Genomic DNA, 21604 nt, shown 5'->3' with positions numbered 1-21604 from the left:
CGGCGGGCAGCAGGCAGGTAGGTGGGACGGGCGGGCTGCGAGGGCGCGGGGGGGCCCCCGGCCCCCCTGCAGCTCTGCTGTCCTGGCCCGCAGACAGCCCCTGGTCGGTGGCGGACATCCTGACGGAGGATGACGAGCAGGACCGCGTCCCGCTGCAGAAGCTGAAGCTGTTAGGTAGGCTGCCGGGGGGCGGGGGCGGTGGCAGGCTTTCGGCAAGGCCGGCAGAGATGTTCACAATTCCCATGGATTCTTCGTGGAGCACTGCAGTTTATCCCAGTCGGGCGCCTCATTGCAAGGCCTTAAAGATTTAAACGTCCGATACCTGGCCTTTCACTATGTCTCTTTGAAAGTTTATTTGCAAAGTAAGGGTGGTCTGAACTGCATTTGTAGCTGTTCGAGAGTAGTACTGTTTGTTTTTTGTTTTTTTTTTATAAAGGGGAGTCAGAAGAACTGAGAGGCTTGCTTCTGAATCCACATCTCAGGCAGCTACTGCTGACAGTCGATCAAGCAGAAGATAAAAGCTCCCTCATGAAAAAATACATGCAGGAGCCGTTATTTGTTGAATTTGCAGACTGCTGTTTGAGAATTGTTGAACCTCCAGAGAAGGAGAACATTCTTCCTGAGTGAGCTGCTTTGGGAACATTTTTCTTCCCTTGCGATTTTTTTCCCTCTGACAGAAGAGATTTGACAGCGCCCCGTGCTACTGTGGTGCGCTATTCTGTGTATTTCCTCGAGGTTTGGTCACCCTTTGCTCATGGATGTCAGTGCTCTAATTTTCAATTTAGAGTTGATAAACAGTGACATAGTAGTTGTGGACAGATTTCTAGATCCTAGGAATTAAACTTGATATTCTGTGGACTTGCTTTCTGTTGGTACAGAAATACTGTCAAACATGGGAAATGTTGCTTCCCAATGACAATTAATATTAAACATATTTACATTTATTTTAATCCACAAAGTAATCTGAAATGTTTTTTGTTAACTAAACCTTGTTGCGGATTGTCAGACACTTTTACAAAGTATTTAACAGTTTATTTAAAAGTGGCATACACAGAAGAGCTGAACATTTTCAAGACCCACCTCTGATGAGAACCTTGGCCCCTTGGCAGAGGCAACGCTGCTGACTCGGGAGTGCTAGAAGTGCATGGCAGTTGTGAGAGGACATATATTTTGGTTGTATAGATAAAAAACAGGAATCCAGTCTTGCTTTTCCCTGAGACATCTGCCTTTAGCGTTACAGTTGACTGCTACTCGCTTCCTTGGTCGCAGTCGGAACTGTTAGGACGTTACTGAACGCTCGTGGTCGGTCAGAATAGCTGTACCTCCCAACGGGAATCCAGCACGCATCAGAAATGTTTGCCTTATTTGCTCTCTCATTACCAGCCTCTTGCTTCTCCCAGGTAGTGCCAGAAGTGTTCAGTTCAAGTATATATTGCTAAAGCACTTGATCTATTTTAATTATGTTGAATGTTCTTATAGTACTGGCATTTCCTCTAATATGTGCATGTGTGTGAGAGGAGGAATGCCCCCCCATGCGTTCTAAATTTGAAGTATATTATATTATATGTACAATGCATCGACATAGAAAGCTTTGAGGTAGCAGCAGATATGGACATTGAGTAATTTGAAAGCAGCGGCTTGCAGACAGTCCTTCCCTGAAGGAAACAGTACATGCAGATGGCCAGAACCTATGTTGGAAGGAGTTTTTTTCTGTCCAATAAAATCTGGTTAAATCCAGTGATGGAATAGGCATCCGTGTGGGGGCTGACATTTGCATAATGCAGGGGAGACTTCTTACAGTGAAACTTGATAGAGCCCTGCAAGAAAAAGAGGTGGAGAGGTCAGTTGATGTTTTTGCCAGATTTTGAGCTAATTCTGCTATTCAAACCAAGTAGTCCTTTAGTATATAAGCAACTAGTGAATATGAATAAGGATAGAGGAAGACCTCCAAAGGAGTCCTAGTACAAATGGATTTAAGAGATATTATTACTACAAAGAGTACCAGTACTGCAATTTGAACTGAACTTAGCTTAAACTCTGAAGATTTGAGTATTTAATCACAGGCACAAGATGATTTGTAACTGGACTGCAGTTTCCGAGGGAAGCCAGCGTGGGTTGTGGCTTGTTTGTAGTAAATGGTACCTAGATTATTCTGCGTGTGCGTAGGAGATGAAGTACTTGAGGGTTGCTCCCTGCTTTTTGCCCTGAAAAATGCTCCCTGCGAATTAGTCTGTGCAGTTGTCTGCACAGTGAAGTTAATCCCGAATTACTGGGATATTATTAATACACCCTGTGGCTTTTCCCCAAGTGGATGCTTTTTCATGTGTTCACCTGTTGTGCAACTTGAATCCCCCAAGCAGAAAAAATACATAGTAGGTAATAGGAGAGCCTGTGTTAGAATCCTCTGCTCTCCATTTCTGAAGCACAGCTTTGATCGGTTTGTTCCTATGACAGGGATTAACAAGAGTTTTCATGCTTAGTTGAAAGTCTCAACTCAGCCCTGTGTTTAGCTTGACCTATGGACGTCAGAGTCATCCTCACCTACCTAAGCCAGTGGAAAAAGGAAGACTGTAGCTTGAGAGCAGACTTCATAGTTGTTCTGCTCGTTAGCAGAGTTCAGGTTCCTAAACTCATGGCAGCCTAATTGTGCCGCTGACTGGAGCGCGTGAGGTTTGTTACCTGGGGGAGAGCTCTAATGGAAGTGATGCCGCAGCCAAAGAAACAGCTTTCCACCTTGTAGCAGCTGCTCTCCCGAAGTACTCTGAGGCATGCCAGCAGGGACAGGTCTCTCCGAAGCCCTGTTACAGTTACAGGTGCAGCAGCCAGGACCAGGCCAAGAGGCCAGAACTGAATTATTGCATGCGGAGGCCAAGTTGTTTCCAAAGAGCAAGGTGGTTTGGCCGAGATCACCTTAGCTCCAGGAACAGAGAAGAACGCCTTTTCTTCACCGTCATCCAATTCTGCTGCTGCTAACGCAGCCATTTTTGCCTGATGAAGAGATGCAGAACAATATTCTTGAACAAGATTCTAAAACATCTTCAACAAAATTTAAAACTGCGAAACTAAAGAGTCTGAAAAAGAGGGCATCTTAAAAGATAGGACACCCTTTGAGACATTTTCCCATTTTATGAAGGTAAGAAATGAGACCATTCTGCAGTCTCTACACTGCCACCCTGTAGGAGCAGCTGTACAAGACTGGCATCCATCTTCTACTCTTCAGCTTGAGAAGAGTTTTCTGGAGAATTGACAGGACTGGTTTTGTATAGTTACTTGACAGAGGTAGATTCTTTCTGAAACACTAGAAAGCCTCAGTCACTCAATTTCAGTGCTTTCCTGTACCGACATACTTACTTTCCATTTCCTCCAGCCGTGCTTAATAACGTTAGCAGCCCTGCGCATCCTTCGGAAGTGATTCTTGGCTAACCAGGAACGAATAGCTGAAGATTTAATTAAAAGAAATCTGAGTACAGAGAATCTCAGAAGGTCTTGCAAACGATGTAAGAGAGATGGCCCTTAAGCTTTCTCCATGCTCAATTAACCACTCCTGCCACTTTAAACATCTAGTCTAACTGGAAATGTTACAAGTTATCTTCAGTCACACCCTTATCAAATTACCTGCTTGGATGACAGTTGCTGACCATCTCTCCTTCGCTAGTTTCTTCTGTTTAAATCTTCTCCAGCAACACTGAATGCAAAATGCTTTCTCATTTAACACCTCTGCTCTTCTGGCTTCAAGTTGCTCCAGCTGCATTGGGGATACAAGCCTGCAGCTAATACTGGGGGACAGAGTTGTGTTCACAACTCTTCCCTCTTCTACAGTCTCTTCATTAGTGCTTATTAGATACCACGTAAAATGAACACGTAAGTATCTGAGGGGGAAAAGGGTGTCGTGGGGGGGAAAAGTGGACGCTCGCAAAGTCACAGTCGCAGCTGGCTTAAAACTAGCTCTGTTGAAGGGACTTCATTTATGGCGGCACCCTCCAGTATGCAAGCTTTGCAAAAGTGCCTTCCTCGCCTTCATCTCTTTCACAAAGAAGCTGCTGAGGCCTGTCAGAGTAGCCAAGTCTGGCAGCCGGAGGTAAGGAAAGCTGTAATCTGTACTAGAACTGGGAGGATACTGACAACAGCGGACACAAGTGCAGCTCCTTGTCCATTAGCAACAAGGACACCACTAAACAAAGTGGTTCTGATAGTTGGATTCTGATGGATGTTTGGTTTAGTTTAATAATGTGAAGGAAAATGCCAAATTGTGGTCACAGTGGGATTAGGAGGAGTACCGCCTAAACCGTGATGGTAATCTGTGCCAGAATCCCCATTGTGCAAGTACACTGCAGAACTGTTAGCCAAGGAAATAGCACTCTTACCACAGAATTAGCCATAAATACTTTGGTTTTGCCACAGTACGCTGAAGTGTTTTCTGGTCTGCTCCCTTTTTGCTCAGCAGTAGATTGTCCCATAACAACATTCTGAAGGATCTCAAAAACAACAGAACGCGATACTTTGTCATCATCCACCACTGGAGTCTCGCCTGCAAACGAAGCAGTGAAGAGAAGGTATCACAAAACTTGGAAATCAGGACTGAGTAATTGTCTTTACACTGAGATTTTGTGGCTGTTTAGGGGGGATACACCTACAGCAAGAGGGGAGGAGGTGATGGCTGAGACATCACTAGATCTAGCTGTGGTTAAGGGAAAAATGTGACAGCATAGATTTCACCATGTGCTTGCAGCTAGAAAACCAGTGTGGTGTGTTTTAGCTAGGCTGTGGTTTGGGTGCTGTCTTACCACCTCTATTATAACCTATCTGTAGGTAACAAATGTCATTTTGGGTAGATCTAGACCATGAACAGACATGTGGAAGGCTCAGCTGTTCTCACATTCTTTAAAGCATCCTACATGGAAACATTAGAAAGCAACAGCAATACAATTAAGAATAGATTTGAGCAGCTCAGTCCTAAGAAAATCTGATGAAATGCTCAATACTAAAAGCTGTTGGGAACAAAGAACAAAAAGCAAGGAATTAGACTTGTAGCCTTAACGTACTGAAGGATGCAGGAACAGAAAACAAATTCTAGACAATTCTACAGCCTTCACAGGGCATCAGAAGCAGCTACAGGAACATGTACTAAGCAGGAGTTTATTGCAGCAATAAGAGGTTATTAAAACCACTTCTGGGACATTGTACACAATTTTTTGCATTATGAGACAAACAGGTGAGCCAGATTAATCTATTTGGAAACGGAGGTAGACTTAATTCAGACCTGTCCTTGAAAGAGATTGTGGTGTTCAAGGCAATGCTGCATGAGTTTCTGCATGCCCAATGCCGGAACTTGATGGTCTTTGTATCTTTCCATCCTGGATACTGTTTGCTTTTCTGCTATAAATATTTATAAGGAGATGAGAGCATTTTAAGGTACTGAAAACAAATATAAGCAATTCTTGCTTACAGGAAGACATCTGGTGACTATGATGGTGTTCATGGGGCTGGGCTGATAAGGGAACCAAAAGCTTATCCCCGTGTTTAGGAAATTGTTTTGCTTTATTTGCAGCTTATTACCTGCTAAAGATAAAAAGGACTAGTAACCTATCACAATGAGGCATTTCAGCTAATGGGTTTATAATTGAGGGAGAAAGATACAGTGTGTAAGTAATTTTCCAGCCTGTACTTCATTACTTCATTCCATTTCCGCAAGGGGAATAGATTTCCAGCCATTTTACTTATCTGACATAGGCTGGTACTTACTGGTCCTGCTTCGCACATCTGCTGGTTACTGAACAGACCCACTGGGTGAAGATGGGATTAATCCGGGAGAGAGAAGGGGGTTGCAGTAACTTTCAATATTAAATGTAACCACCTGATGAGCTCCTGCTTTCAGGGGTTCATACCAAAGGTGTTACCTTGTAGACTGGATTGTGTTTTTTAAAAGTCCATCCTCGCTCTTGCTTAGAAAAAAGAATCACATACAGAAGTATGCAAAAGGTAGAAGAAGCAGCAGAATCCAGGTAAGCTAGAAGGTCAGTGTGTTCGGCAAGAAAACAAGGTGGGGGGGGAGGGGGGAAGAAAGGAAGGAGAAGGAATATAAGCAAAAAGGTAAGTGGTTTTCAAGTCTACTCAAGAACCAACTCTAAATCAAACTATATCGTGGGGGGAACCCCAAACACTATCGAACTGTAATTGTTCTACCCAACAGGAACACAGAAAAAGAGCAATAAGATGAAAGATTTACACTTTTAAAAGACCCTGCTGTAAGCATTAGGCAAATTAGGAACTCAAGTTGGTGATAGATTAGAAAAATATTTTGAGAATTGTGGTGTCCCTAGTGCTGAATACAGTAATTGTATCTGATCTATGCAGTATCAAATTGGTGCAGTGATAATTTTACTTGAGAGCAGAGGGATTACCTAAAGAAACGTACCTTTTTTCTCGGCAGTATGATAGTTGCTTTTATCACACACTCTGTTTTTATTGGACCCACATGATTTTCTCAGTATTTCATAGCGCTCAGTGAAACTTTGGAAAGGGATCCTAATAGACAAACGTAGAGTTAATTCTAGACAAGTATCACTTACTATATGGTAAATAACCTATCCTTTGAGGGGGAAAAATGGCAGAATGGCTTTAAAGATCCAGTGCATAGAATGGAAACAGACTGATGCGTATGTAGTCACCAACATAGAAGAAAGTATAGACTTTCTGAAGAAATTTGGGAGACTGCCTGTTGTCCAGTACCAGACAATGACTTTTGCCTGTAACAAAGGCTGGGCAGGAATTGTGCTTGTTTATGATAACAGTGAGCTTCCCCCCATCAGTACTGAGCTGTCAAAAACGTGACTAGCTCAGGCCTTGTTCTCTCCATCCTCTAAAGGTGGTCAAGAAAGCCCAGCAAGGCGACTGGCTGCGATATGAGACGCTCGACTTCAAGATGACTATGCATAAATGAATGCCATTTATAATTTAATTGCTGAAAATGTTGCTCTGAAGCCATATTCAATTAGAAAGTTTTAGTACACATCAAAACATCTCTTCCCCAGCTTCTCAGACTGGAAACGTACAGTGAGCTCTCGGACTAGGGGGTGTGTTACAGACGCATCTGGACTTCATTAGTATTTGGTATCCCCTTGTCTTGAATGCAAGGTGCACTAGCACTGCTTATTGTGCTGTTACTGCACTTTTGGATTTTCTGAATGAGCAGAGTTTCACTATCCAAAACATGGAACAACAGTCCAGATTTGCGATGGGTATTTTTGTCTCCAAAACATGAAAGAGAGGTGCTCAAATAAACTTAAAAGCAGGCAGTGAGCAAAACGCTTCAGATAGCTTTGAATCAGTAGTTTTGTGGTCTGAAACAGACTGCAAAATATTTAGATTCCCTGCTTATAAGCTCTCCTGAATAACTAATATGCCACTAAGTGCTATAGAAATGGATTATGGAAGATGTTGCTCAAGAAGTTTGGACTTACCTAATAGGGAAGCCCGCTGCGCTGATGCTGATGGCTTCAACTATGCCACATGCCTGAAGCTGGCTGAGAACCTGAGGCATAAATTGAGATGGTTTAGGTAACCACTGTCTTTGTGGAAGCTGCTGCTAAGGCCTGCACAGGGTGTGCTCGACCCAAGCCACGTGCAGCTCCCGGCCTGCCTGCTGTGCACCACCACACCGGCACCTGGGGAACGAATGGAGAGGGCAGCGAAGGGGATTACGCAGCCACCAAGCTACTGCTGTGCGTAACACCTGGAGTAGGGTCAAGGCAGTGCTATCACAGAGGCACAGTCCTCATATGCCCGCTCTTGTGGAATCCACACACCCTGCACTGACTGAATGCAGCAGAATATGAAAAGCTGGTGTTGCTATTTTAATGCTACTTGCATGCAATCAGCAAATTCTGTGAGTTTTTAAAATTAATGCAGCACTACTCCAGCTGCTTTTTACATCAGATGAGGTTCTCTGGTTGTAGCTTTAGCACCTGCTGCTCTGCTCCCAAAGACGTGCTTGTTGGCTGATTTCACCTAACCTGTCCTAGACTAGACTCCAGAAGCAAGCAGTTTTGTTGTGGGTATTCACCACGAAGATACCTGTGTGAAGAGGAGTGCTGAGCAGTCAGATCACCTTTATTTATTTTGAGGGCTGGGATGGCAGCACCCTAAATAACCCAGGAGCGCTCTGGTAAGAGAACTTCTCATACAGCAACAAGAAAGTTGCATCTGGAAGAGCTGCTCTGGTTACTAGCTCCATTTTAGACAAGCATCATCAGTGATTCTGAAAAGATGTTTATCTTGGAAGCGCCAAAGGAGAAAACACTGTTTCAAAATGTGCTGTGACAAGAGCTTTGCGAGTGACTCAAGATCATAAGAGACCCAATGCAAAGCCCTGCACGACGTCTCTAGGAAGCTTCTCATTGACTCAGTAAGGAAAGGCTTTTGAAAAGTTACCTCTTCTCTTTCAAAAGTCATTGCCTTGCAGTCAGCATTAGGCTTGATGCATCGGATGTAATGCGGTGTGGTACTATTCAGAATCTGCATGAGATGTTCAAGTGAACCCTGTAGACAGCAAATACAGGTTTAGTTAGGGACTCCTCCTCCACAAGTAGTTTAGCTAATCGGTGGTCTTCTATAAAAACAGTAAAGCAGTTTTTGCAAGGATAGCTTTACAGACTCAGTATTAGCAGAGCTCTTCTGTAAGGACAGCTTGAGCAAAAAATCTACTCTGTGGACGCTTTTGTAAAATTCTTGATGGTAGATTCAGAAAGTTTCCAAAATTGTAGCAGGGCCATCAGTTGCAGCTAACCCCTCAAGAGGAACAGGTAGGAAGAAGCCTCAAAAAGGCAGAGGAAAAGGTAAAAAGGTAAGGAAAACGTAAAATCGGAGTGAGTTAAAACCCAGAGAATATCAGCAGTCTGAAGCTATTTCTGTTTCACAGCTGTTTTATTTTAATAACATTTACTGATCTTGGTCCAACTACACTGTTTCCTCATCTAGTTATGAAGATAGCAGTAGAAAGCAGAAACTTGAATAGGATGTACCTTGAACTTTGACACCACTGTAACAACAGCTGCTCTGTTCTGGGTTTTGATGTTATTTTGGTTCCGTTCTGTCACAGGAAATAATTTTTGAAGCAAAGCGTCCTTAGAATTCTGCAAAACATGGACCAGCTCTGGTGGAATGGGGTCCTGCAAACAGAAACATGGCTCCTTAGTATTTGGACTTAGGCAGAAACCTGCCGCCTTTGAAAATGACTAAAAATTCCACGTATATAGATGGAATAGTATTTCTGATGCCAACTTTGTAGTTTCAAGTCTGACTACATACAATTCATTCTTAGTCAGATTTCGGAACAGAAAACAACGTTTGGCTGAACATTTAGCACATTTAGTCAAACGTATGACTGCTTCTAACATTGTTCTCCTTATACAACTTCAGTGAGCTAGAAGTCTCAGGACTGGTTTAATCCCCATAGGACAGTCTGCAGCAGGTATCAGAAAGTCTATCAGAAAGTCTTCCTTTTAATTAAGAGATGGTATTTTATTGCATCACCCAATACCACTTGCCATAATTGCTGATGATGTGAGAAGTGACAAGGGACCCTCATATCTGCAGACTATTTCATTTATTCCCTGATGGCACAACAAGGCCAAAACTTGAGTTTCCTGGTACTTTCGGAACTTTCAGTAGTCAAGTCCCCTGCTCTTGTTTCTCATAAATTTATCTGAATTTTGGGGGGAAATGAAGTGCTATATTTATGATTATAGAAATGCCTTGATGCCATTAACACTTCTGCACTGTCCCAGGAATGGAAACAGCCCTGATTTGGCGATACATGGTCCACTCAGCTGAAAGGTCTGCTAATGAAGCATTTGCTTCTGCCAGTGATGGCTCACTGAAAATCAGACCGAGAACATTATGCAGTTCTACATGCCTTGAAGGATTTATTTGGAGGAAGGTACGTATATCTAGTAAGCATCACTGAATATACTTGTTAGTGGTGCTTTGATTTAAATATCCTCTGGTCTGTAAGATTTTCTGTTTTGTTTTGTTTTTAAACAGCTATTTCTGAAAACACCTACCTTATTTTTCTCCACCATTGCTGCCAGCTGATAGCAGACTTTGCCAGCATAATGTGAAATAATAAAGTTAGGCTTCTTACTAAACTTGTTTCGACTTAAACACTGATTATTAGACAAGGCTTTCTCAATCCGAGTTTGAAACAGGTCAGTGTTAGAGGATCTATTCAGACGGCACTCCTGCATAGCAAACAAGACAAAATTGCATCATCTCTTATTTGTCACAAAGAACTGTCTTTAAAAGCTAAGACACTTTAAATTAAAATCATAGTCATTTTACTTTTGGAGTTGCCTTGAGTATGCAAACCCTGAAATGCTGGGGGGGAAAAACCAACAAACAAATGTAGTTGAGGCTTCATATCTGAATCAGAACATCCAGGATCAGAGGAAAAAAGACAACTCGGAATAGGAAGAAGCAGTGTCACGAGTGTTCTGAAAAATAAGCTCTGCAGAAATTTTATAGCTGACAAGTTTCCTACTTATTTAGTGTTCATCTTTTCTTTGGTGGCATGGGATGGAAGGCAGGCAACTAGGCCAAAAGGGGTTTAGTTCCACGCTTACCTCATTCAGCAAAGAAAAAATGCTGAGAGGATTGCCCTCAATCAGATCAAGGCAGTTCTGGTTATTCTGGTAGTTTATGAAAGACCACTGTAGGCCTTCAGCTGCATATTCTTCCTGAAGTAAGAGAGAAACCGGTTATTCTGCGGCAGAGGGCACTAGAGCCCAAATAACTATGCCTTTTTGCAGTTTGATGCAGTTACTGTTTAACAAGTTAATCCCAGGCTCAACCAGTTCATCCAAAGCTCAGCTCATGTTCAACGGCAATCTTGAGAAATAAAAACAAACAAGGATATTCTACCCCAGGTAGCTTTTGGGTATGTAGCAGCAGATCCTGTTGAAACAATTTAAGTATCTGGGAACCTCACAGATTTATCAGGCAGAGCTGCAAGGCTACTTTACAGACTAAACAAACAGAGGCTACAGTCACACTAAGCCTCTCCTGGCTGCACTGAGTTTTGCCCTGAAGGGCAAGGAACGCGCAGAACTCCTTCCTTAGATAGGGACATAGCCCTAAACCAACCATTGTGTGCAGATTTTACTAACTGGGCTCCATTTAAAACAAAGCCTGATCCATAAGGCAGTGAAGAAAGAGATTGGTTGAAGTAATTTGTACAATATTTGTGCTGAATTACAGAAAAAACTGTCAGGAGTGTTTAACAAGCACAATCTCTGGCCAGTTATTTTAAAAGTCTCCTGCCAAAACCTTGCTCAGCACAGCCACTAACGGCGTTTAAGTGGTTTGGGACACAGCCAGATCATGAGAGGTAAGAGGGCAGGCAGTAACTGGGAGGCGTACTATAAACAGAGGTCACGAATCAGTTTCAAGGAAAGTAATTGTGTGTTTGAACTTGGTTTCCATCTTCACTGACCATTAACCCCTGGCATACTGACAGGGGCAGGCAGGAAAAAAAAGGCTGGGTCTATGAAAGCACAAATTATGGTCAAAGCAATACTGATCTCCTGAAGATACTGACAAAACCACGCTGTGAGGCAGAAGGTGCCATCATGTTGGTGCCATAAAGAAAATAATTTTCCAGGCTCCAGTTAATGGCAAAGAGCACGGTGGTAACGTATCTGTAAAGTGGAGGAATTCAATAAGGACTGAAGTCCATCTATTAGAGTAGCAGCGCTGGCAGGGACTCTGCAGCTTTCAGGGCAGTCAGATGAGGACTGGAATTAGCAGTGTGTGACCAGTTAGGCAAGCGACTGCAATGTATTTAGCATGGTGCAAATACCTTCTCTACTATCAAACAACACAGCTTGTGTGCCTCCTCATTCAAAAATAAAAGCTGATGCACAGTGTGTTTTTGTCTTTAAAGGTTCTGGCATGACAACTGGGTTTATGAAGCTGTTCTGCGTCAGACGGCCTCCACCAGGTACCACATGCTGTTGATGTTCACATTACAAGGTTCTGTTGGGCCCTCTGCCTTCACACTAAGTTCAGGTCTAGAAGCTCCCCACCCGTTTAGGTACTTTATACTTAATGAAGATAATTAATGTGGTTATAAGCAGCAGCTTCCAAGAGAATCTCAATTTAGGCTACACTTACCTCAAAAACTTAGTTTCAAGTGTTCAGCTCTTTGAGAGAAATCAAAGAGTTTAACAAGTCACAGAGCAAATGGAGCTGCGTAATAGGGAACAGATTTCCAGTACCCAAGAGACCAAGCTCTCTCATTCCAACTGCCTCACACTCTCCTCTTTAAAAAAGCAATGTTACTTACATCCTACTGATTTCTGTGGCATTACTTACTCGACTGAAAGTTGCCATCTGACCAGAGGCACAGCAATACAATTAGAGAGACAAAAGATGCTGTTTTAAAATTAGATATTTAACACTTGATCTTAGTGGGGTATTACCTGTTGTGCCTTCAGATAGTGTGCTACAAAGTGCTGCTGCAGTTTCTCATTGGCATAGTTAATACAAAGCTGCTCCAAGTTGTTTTCAGGGAAGGCTTCAAAACCGTAAACATCCAACAAACCTAGAAGGAATATGGGAAGACAGTGCACTTTGGGCTAGGAGCAGCTTGAAGGACTTACAGTTACTCAGTTAAACCAGGGCTGAATAACCATACCTATGAAGCTGGTCCACACTGATGGATCTGCATAGATGCTTTCATTTATGACCAAAACGAGCCATTCAAACAATCTGCAGACAATGGCAACCAGGTTAGTTGGAAAGTGCTTGCTTACAACAATCGCAGTAGTGTTCTTTTACTGCTGTTTATACCAGTATCACATGGAAGAAACAAAAAATTATGACATGCTGCCTGCTGACACGAAACAGCAGTTCTCTGAAGATCTCTCCATTAGATACTGCAGCTATGTCAGTATCTACAACTGAATCAAGGGTGTGTCAAGGGGGGAAGGGAGGGTTACACAGTTATGGAGTCCAAGCAGAAAGCCAGGGAAAGTAAATCTCGCTGGCCCTCCTATTCCCTCACAAGTTACATGGATTAGCACAGCAGCCTGGCCTACATGTCCTTACTTGGCGTAAATCACTTTGGCGAGGCAGTCCCTCCTAGTCTCACATTCAGCTCTGGAGCATGGCTTCTTGAAGACTTGTTGTTGTTTTCCAGCAGTTATTGTTCGAATTCTTAATGATTCCAGTAGTTCCTCAACACGTATCTTCAGCAAATCTCCAGCGGTCTTCACAAAATCTTGTTCAGGAAAAAAAAAAAATTGCAAGGTTATTTGGAGTGTCAAATGAATGCAGCCCCTTTAAAGTTATGGAAGGTCTAAAGATAGTACAGAAAAATGTATAGAAAAGTATAAAAAACTTCCATCAACTCACCAACATTAATGTGGACTTTGGATCTTTTTACCCAAACTTAGGAGAAAGTTTTGCAAGACCAGACTCTTAATTTGGATGTACGGTACCCCGTGAATTTTAGATACTCTACTTAAAATGAAACAATACCAAAAAAGTCTGAAGTTTGCCACACTGAAGCAGGCATTTTAGAGAGTATTCTCTAGGTATGTCTTTGTTACTTCTTCACCTTTTTTGAGCAGAGACCTCTAAATCCAGACAGACAAATCAAACAGTCACAACCAGAAAAAAACAAGAATTTTGGGTATAGTAAGGAAATATAGAAGAATTGAGTATTTGCTAACAAAGCATTTAAGATCTTGCTAACCTGAGCTGTATGCAAAACTATTTGAATACTAAGTAGCGTGAATTCAGAGCATGAGAAATAATAGTAGGAAACCTCACTATTCAGGACAGTTTTTTTGTTCTGAAGGAAAACTAGGGCCACAAGCCTCCTAAAGACATGTTCTATGCTGCAATTTAATAGATTTGCTGTTACTGAGTTTTAGTCTTTATCATGAAAACTTCAAAGCTTTCATTTTAAAAGCCCTGCTCTCCACTCTGGGTCAGATTTCTGGAGGTCTTGTGATGTCAGCGTAAGATTACAGTCAAGAGTTACAGTTCTGCCAATAATCCTTCTGAAATGACTGTCTAATGTTGCAGTTGTCATGACCTGTAACGGAAGGATATTATCTCTCGGAGCAGGGGAGCATTAGGTTTTTGTTTGTTCAGTACTTTGAAACCGTGAAGTACTGAACAAAAACACGCTTGAGTTTTGGTTTGCCCATGACCTTGATAGTCTCCTATCAAGCAAAGAGTGTAGTAATCCTTTTCATTAGGCATCTGCACTAAGATAACAAGACTCTCTGGAGCACAGCATGCTTGTTGCCTCACCTTTGGTTTTGTCTTCTAGTTCACAAGGCTGAGATTCATCCACTGGATTAGAGAATTGAACGTTCCCAAGATGGAGAAGGCCTGACAATACCTGAAATATAATAAATCATTGAGTTTTCTAAAGCAGAGCTCCCCTCCAAGGTGGTGTCCTCTTAGCCTTCCTTTAGCCACATGAACAGGACAAATCAAAACATTTCTGCACACACAAAAAAAGCAAGTAGATTCCAAGCTTCTATGTTAATTCCCAATGCTGCAATTACTGAAGGAAAACTAAAGTTCACAGGTGCAGGCTTTTAGGTAAGATCTAATACTTGGCTACGCAACCTAATGTGTAGCTGCAGGCCCCCCAGTCAGGAGTACCAAACAACCCATGCTCTGTACATTGATACAGATTTACTTCTGCAGAAATCCCACACTAAAAAGACATTCCAAACATCATTAGCAGCCTCGTGGTGACCACGCTTTGTACCTGACCTTGAAAATATTGTTCTGCGTGGAACGGTCAATGCCCAAGTGAAACATTGCATCTCTGGTCACCCCGAAGCAGTCCTCTGAAAAGCCAAACAAGTGCTATTTAAAAGAAAGCCATGCACACAAACACAGGCGAGCAGAACACTCTACACCATGTCCAGTTTAGCTGGAATTGTCAAAGGAGATCAAGGACACCAGATCCTCTTTTGCTAAATCCCAGAGTACAAGCTGGAGAACCAAGTTACTGACTTAATACTGACTCTGTGGGGCTCTGAAGTTAGGCAGCAGGTTGCTGAAGCACATCCAAAGACGAGACAGTTTCTAAACATAGCCACAGAGAGATGCAAATTCGCTAGACCAGAAATCGCTGTTTTAAGCCAGGTGAAAACTCTTAGTAGTGCCAACTGAAACTTAAAAAGAATCACATTAATGCAGGTGGCTTTGCAAAATGTCAGCTGTTGGCTGACCAACCTGGGTCATGGGATTTAACAGGACAGACACACTTTTGCCTGCCTTCCTTTAAAGTTGCAGCCATTATTAATGGACAGTTGGTGAAATTAATCTTTACCATCTAAGTTTCTCTCAGAATTTGGCAGCCAGCGGTAGTCAGCCCCTTCTGGAAGGTTCCACTCCAGCCTCTCGTCTGCAGTAGCACCTTTTGTGATCTGCAGACAGAAAACAAGGTAACCACTGAATTCTGCCTTTGGTATTTACAGCTCACAGACAATGAAGAATAACGTGCTGGGAGCATGATTTAATTTGGAAGTATGGCAGACAGGAAAACTGTTAAAGATTAAAAGTTGCAACCTGTACTAAATCTGGTGATTTCATTCCCACTGTTCGTCAGAAACATCTAGCAAAATTAACTGAAGGCAAACCTGGTAAAAAATATGAAAGTTTCTTTCACTGGGTGCCTGATAGGCAACTCTGGTCTTCTCCAAAAGGAAAGTCTGAATGGAAGCACTACTCAGATGGTGGAATCTAGAAGGGGGGAAAAAAAAAGGCAAAGACTTCAACAAAACTTCCTCACAGAATCTGATAGGTGTTGTGTTGTTACAATACCGACTGACTACGAATGCTTTGCAGTTCACCTTCAGTTTTGTGCAAGCTTAATGTAATATTTTATTCAGAGTTCTTAACTGTTCTCTGTTTTTCCATTGCTCTCTTTTAGAGATCAGGGTGAGAGCTTGCAGGGAAGGAAAAAAAAAAGCTGCCAGCAAGCCAAAATATGTTCTAAAGGCAGATAAAATATTCTATGGCAGACTTCAGAAATAGGCTTGTAAAGATTTAAAGGAACAAGACAATAGATAAGGTTTTTACACAGTAATTATTACCTGTCTAACTGAAGCTGGATATATTTTCCAAAACGGCTACTGTTGTTATTCCGCAGGGTACATGCATTTCCTGTGAAATTGCCAGTGACAGATACAGAATAATCAGAGTGGTTCCACTCTTCCATGTAGGACATGCAGATACTAACGGTGATTTGTACCTAGCTCCGGTATTTGAAGAGTTTGTCTTTTAAGGAGAGGACCAAGAGCTAGCTTAGATTTGTGTATTAACAAAGGCAATTCCCACAGTGGCCACTACTTCTTTTTGCTGTTAAAAAACTTACCAAATGCTTCCATGACAGGGTTGGAATCCAACACTCTCTTCTCTATCCTTTCCACAGTTTCATTGCCTTTTGGGGAGATAACTGAAGCAGCAACAGAAGCATAGAATTTCATAAGGCAGCGAGATGTCCAGGTCTGCAAGAGAGAGGCTTGACAATAGGTCTTTGTTTTCACTATGTTATTAGTTATGTCAGTTACTGAAACAGTGCTAGCTTCTGAAAACACAGTATGCAGCTGGCGATGCTGCTAAAGAGAGTAATTGTGTCAGGTTTATAGCTCTAGTGCAGTGGAAACATTTGTGCATATGCTTACGTGCAACAGACACACATTTAAATGCTATTGGAGTCGGAGTGCTTTGCTGAATGGCAGTTTTATCAAGATGTAACCATCTGGTAGCTCAGCTAGAATTAACAACTAGTATCTTAAGATGAATTGAATATAAATGGGAGTTTGAGTCATTAACAGTCAGCAAATCATTTTGTTCTCAGGCTTAAAAATATCCTCAATATCTCCCTGAATAGGGATGGACCATCACAGAGGACCTAGGATAGGATCTGAACTCTCCTTCTCCTAAGTCTCTGCATGGGGTTTGCTGAGACGCACACGAGCTCCCTAACAGACTAGGCTGAGACATTAAGTCAGGTGGAACTCCTGTTGAATGATTCAAATCTAGCCCTCCCAGAAATTACAAATGTCACCTAAAGAGCAGCTACATTAAGTAGAGTCTATTTAAGTGCAGCAATCCTGTAATGCTTTACGCATATTTCAAGAGAGTCGTGCTACAGCAGACTGGCTACGTGCTCGCTCTGAATTTTTTTTCCCTTCATCTTTGCATGTTCACTGAAATACTGTGCCCTACAAATCCCTAGAAAATCTCAAAATTTAAGAGCAATGTCATAAAAAAATCTCCTTACCTTCCCAGCACCACTTTCTCCACTCACAATTATAGACTGGTTTACAGGGTCTATCTGGCTTTGGACGTTTCTGTAGGTTTGCTCAGCCACTGCAAAGATGTGAGGTTTTAAATCCTGGCAGTAAAAGAGAATATTCATATTTAAGAGAACAGTAATTACACAGTTCAACAGCAATGGACAGCAAAGGTCTTCTGACATTTACCTGAAAACAGTACTGGTTTTATAACAGAACTCATTTCACTAGAAATGGGGTTTATCCTTTAGGATTATTTTGCTCATATAGATTTTGAAGAACTTGGTTCTGCAAAGGACAGTTATTTCAAATGTAAGGATTACCTGAGGATGAAGTGCAACATGGTACTCTCTCATAAGCTCAGGTGAATAGAGGCTGGAGATAGGCTGAAATGGATTTAAAGCCACCAGGCTGCAGCCGGCATTTGTATAAAACAAGTTTGCTCTATATCTTGCTTGAAGACATTTCAGAACTGAAAGACACACCTTCTGTTAGCAGCTTTTCAAAAGTGTATTTGACTCTTCCTGTTCCTGTTTGTAAGAAAAATCTTCAGGTATGTTACCTATTAGGTTTAATAGAGAATGAGGTGATCAAGAGAGTGATATAGGTCTAATATACATAACAATGTCTTTAAGAGTTGCCCTTATTTTTAAAAATCTTAAGGGATCTGCTAACTATTCCATTCAATAAATCCTGTGCTTTTATGAGATTTCACATAATTAGTTCTAGAAAGCAAATCTGTTCACTTGCAGAACAAACAGAGGCAAGAATTTCCCATCTGCACTAGGAATAGGCCTTAGCTCTCTTAACAGGATCATCTTTAAAAGTCAAGTGAGGGATTTATTTTTCAAAACCAATTTCATGGATATATTTTGAATCTAAGTTAGAGCCTCGTTTTCTGGTACGTTCATATAACGCCAAACTGCAATCACAAGGTCATGCAGGAGTCCTTCAATAGCATTAACTCTCAACCATGCCCTAGCTACCCGAACCAACAATACAAATGTCAGCTCCGCATGCAGAGCTTGATAAAAGATCAGCATGGCTAAATCTACAATAAAAGTATTTAAAAAAAAAAAATTCAGCCAGGCCAAATGTGACTTTCTAAGGCTTTGAATAGGCTTTAATAGGCTTTGAAATCTTTAACTACTGTGTTCATGATGGTATTAATGCAATGAGAACAATAACTATTAGTAGCCACCAGGGAAAGCGACTCCTCAGGAGATACTCCCCTGGCTGGCTGCTTACCTGTGGTAGTTGTCACCGGATTAACTTTTGTGAGGTCATCAAAAAGATGCAGTTTCTCTTCATCACTGAGGAACGCTCTAACTTCTTTTTCAAATGATTCACTGAGGTCATTCTGGATGACAGAATCTTCTTTTGGGCCATTTTCCTGGAGAGGATATCAGATCAGCACCAGTCAAAGGCTGAATGTAGCTGCACTTTCACCTCATCCACTGTAGTTTATAGCTCTTCTACTGCTTCCATGTAACAGAAGTTCAGTCTCAGCAGGAGTCATAACTCACGATGTTTCAGCTACTCTTCCTCCCAGTTGCCCTCAGCCTGCATCAATGGTTCCTATGGGGTGCTCTGTTTTTAAAAAGGTATTATCTAGCATATGAGAGATGGCAGCCTCAACACACTGTCTGTAAACTGAATTCATTGCTGGTAATTCTGCCTGTAAGCAAAGGCACTCAAAAGAACGTGTCCTCAGACTCACACTACCTGGCACTTGCCATTTGGCAGGTCGTTCAGCACAGACTTATTTATACAGTGTTCTTAACTGGCATATTTCTAAGCCTGTGTATGTCATGCATTCAATGCAAACACTGCCTTGGGCAGAGGCAAGCAGGAAGGACAGGCTGCAGCGGCTAAGGTAGAGCTGAAAGCTACTGTGCTTCAACACAAATGCAGTTTTCCGAGCAGAGACTTTTCATTTTTAGAGCAGAGATCAAGGGCCCCAAGAGTGAAGTTGCAGAGTGCACACATCACAGCCAGGGGAAAGCAATGGTGGCGTTATAAGAGCTGGCCTGCATTAGGTGAGGATTTGTCCCCTTCCAATCACTTACAGTATTTAAATCTTAGCCTCTGGGCTCCCATGTCCTTGACAATATTAGTTGGAAGGACATACTTATTGTACAAACGTAATGGAAAACTTAGAAAAGATTTCAGGTCCTGTTTGTCATTTCTTGAGGGAAGAAGAGAGAGGCTAGAAGGGAAAATGAAGAAGGGAAAAGATGCCAGTCCTGACTTTTGCATTGTAGATACACCTTTTCTGTTCCCCTTCTCCTTGACAGAAAGTCCTCCAAAGTAACCCTACTTACTTGTATTTAGTAGCATAAATCTGCAATTCTTTACAAGTTAACCAAGTCAATGAACAGTATCACCTTGTTTGTACAGAATAAGTGCTAAAATTAGTTAGCAGCATTCCCACTACATGAGCTAAGCTCATTAATAAAGGGGAAAATATACTGCAAAAACACACTTACACATTTCTAAACAAAAATAAAGCTACAATAATGTACTCATTTAGGAGCATTATTATCTTTTGCAGGCAGTATAAGTTGTTCATTTCCAGTAATACAAAATTTTACACAGCAAGGGAGAAAAAAAAAGCTTAGCAATGCAGTTAAGCATTTCCATCAAAGTGATTTCTGTTATTCTCCTCTGAATGAACATTAAGAAGCTTGCTGCTTTCACAAAGAACAGACACACACAATTATTAAATGCTCGGTGGACAAGATGAGTTTCTGCCAATTGCCCATTCTTCCTGTGCCCTCCCATGTGTTCGCTGTATTACGCTGGCACCAGACAAAGGGCCTATTTTTGCTCCCCTGCACTCCCCTGCTCAACATCATTTGAGAAGAGATGGTGATCGCTTAGCCGAAAGAAAAACAATATTTGAAAATACAATGCTGCATAGCTCATATGTCCATTAATTTTACTGAAAAAAATACCCTTAAGGATGTGCTTGCTACGTGCATTAACACCTGCCCCATTAAGGCCAATGGCATAACCAAAATCACTAGCTGGTGTTATTAACACAGCTCAAAACCACACAGTTAATAGGTCCAGTCAATTCATGAAGTAGGGGTGAATATACATTAGTAGTTACCTAATCTTGACTGCAGGGAAACAAGCCAAGAATTCCTTCCTGGCAGTAAAATTTAATTAGCACACACAATACCTGTTTGTTTTTTTTTTTTTTTACCTGCTTTGGCATCTTCTCTGGCCCTATGGACAGGAATGCTGGACAGGGCCTTTACTCCAGGGTATCTCATTCAAGTCAGACTGAAGAATGCTTAAATAAAAAAAAAAAAATTAAAAAGGCATTTAGAAGAAAACAGCTCCAGACATGTCATTCTCTGGAGGGTTCCACAAGCAGAGCCCAAAGGCTTCAGACAGAAGTACCAATCCTGGTGGGGCCCAAATAATACTGGAGATAGAAAGCCTATCACAGAAATAGTTACGCATTCTGTTCGGCCCTGCAAATACAGCTTATTTGGAAGGAATAACGTATCTTTCCTTACATCAGGAATAAAATGCTTTGTTTCTCTTGAATTAATAAAGCAAAGTTTCTTGGCAAGAAATTGCAACTTTGTTTTTGTTAAATTCCTCCTGTTAGGACAGATAGGAAAGATTTGTGGGTCTGACGGCATCAGAGAGGCTAGTGCTTTTGGAAAAGGAGTGAGTCAGAGCAGTTTTGTATTGCAGCAGAAACAAGATATGCTTGCTTGCTGTCCTCTTCCTCCTTCCTCTAAAAATCAGTGGGAGCCAACCCAAGGTGAGTCAAGCTCAACCCTGTGAATTTCTGTGATTCCAGTCACATAGGAGAGGACAAATTCTGCCTTCTTCCAGCAGGTGAAACTGCCATTACTTCTATTCTATTCTATTCTATTCTATTCTATTCTATTCTATTCCATTGCAGTTCAGTTCAGTTCAGTTCAGTTCTTATTCCATTCTCACCTGGCAGGATAACACCATGACTGATCCATGAGCTGAAGCGCATAGAGCTCACGGTACACACTACCATCATCAAGACCCTCTCTGCCTCTAAAGGGTTTGTAATCTAGCGACACTGTTGTGCTCTCCGAGGAGAGGTGTTGCTCACAGATGGCAGAGGAGTTCTTTGTGCCCGTTAACCCCGTTTCCCAACGGACCCCGGCTACCACAGCTCCCTGCTGATCCAGCCTCCCCCCGGGCTTTCCCAGGGCAGAACCCGACATTCGCCCGGGCCCCAAGGTCGCTCCCAACGGGCCCGTCGTTCCCCCGGG

General features: G+C 42.0%; 2 protein-coding genes across 2 annotated transcripts; one reads left to right on the top strand and one right to left on the bottom strand.

Annotated features, from left to right (window-relative positions):
• Positions 1–42: 42 nt before the first annotated feature.
• ZNHIT3 (zinc finger, HIT-type containing 3) lies at positions 43–627 on the top strand (the record flags this gene model as incomplete). Its single annotated transcript, XM_009699170.1, has 2 exons — positions 43–174; positions 437–627. Coding segments are annotated over 2 exons (323 nt in total), but the record flags the coding sequence as incomplete, so codon positions are not given.
• Positions 628–1600: 973 nt separating this feature from the next.
• Positions 1601–21556, bottom strand: MYO19 (myosin XIX). Its single transcript, XM_009699169.1, has 25 exons — positions 21297–21556; positions 20861–20948; positions 18579–18723; positions 17654–17802; positions 17318–17431; positions 16406–16538; positions 16125–16194; positions 15669–15771; positions 15359–15455; positions 14794–14870; positions 14320–14410; positions 13105–13276; positions 12692–12765; positions 12477–12598; positions 10620–10733; positions 10062–10238; positions 9021–9167; positions 8431–8538; positions 7461–7531; positions 6416–6525; positions 4365–4528; positions 3616–3745; positions 3352–3437; positions 2680–2988; positions 1601–1817 (listed from the first exon to the last, which is right to left on the bottom strand). The coding sequence occupies exons 1-25, from the start codon at positions 21554–21556 to the stop codon at positions 1689–1691; spliced, it is 3240 nt and encodes a 1079-aa protein (XP_009697471.1). The 3' UTR covers positions 1601–1688.
• Between the last annotated feature and the right edge of the window lie 48 nt (positions 21557–21604).

Source organism: Cariama cristata, unplaced genomic scaffold (genome assembly GCF_000690535.1).
Source record: "Cariama cristata isolate BGI_N322 unplaced genomic scaffold, ASM69053v1 scaffold23304, whole genome shotgun sequence".
NCBI lineage: Eukaryota > Metazoa > Chordata > Aves > Cariamiformes > Cariamidae > Cariama > Cariama cristata.
Note: the sequence above shows the minus strand (reverse complement) of the source record. Positions and strands in the feature narration are given on the sequence as shown.

What these genes read in the sequence shown, in the direction of transcription:
- MYO19 (XM_009699169.1), bottom strand. Translation starts at nt 21,556, where the DNA reads ATGTCGGGTTCTGCCCTGGGAAAGCCCGGGGGGAGGCTGGATCAGCAG. An exon ending in TTTTTTCTTTGCTGAATGAG is followed by an intron (nt 10,239 to 10,619) that starts GTAAGCGTGGAA and finishes TTTGCTATGCAG; the next exon opens with GAGTGCCGTCTGAATAGATC. An exon ending in GCAGCGGGCTTCCCTATTAG is followed by an intron (nt 6,526 to 7,460) that starts GTAAGTCCAAAC and finishes TTTGTCTATTAG; the next exon opens with GATCCCTTTCCAAAGTTTCA.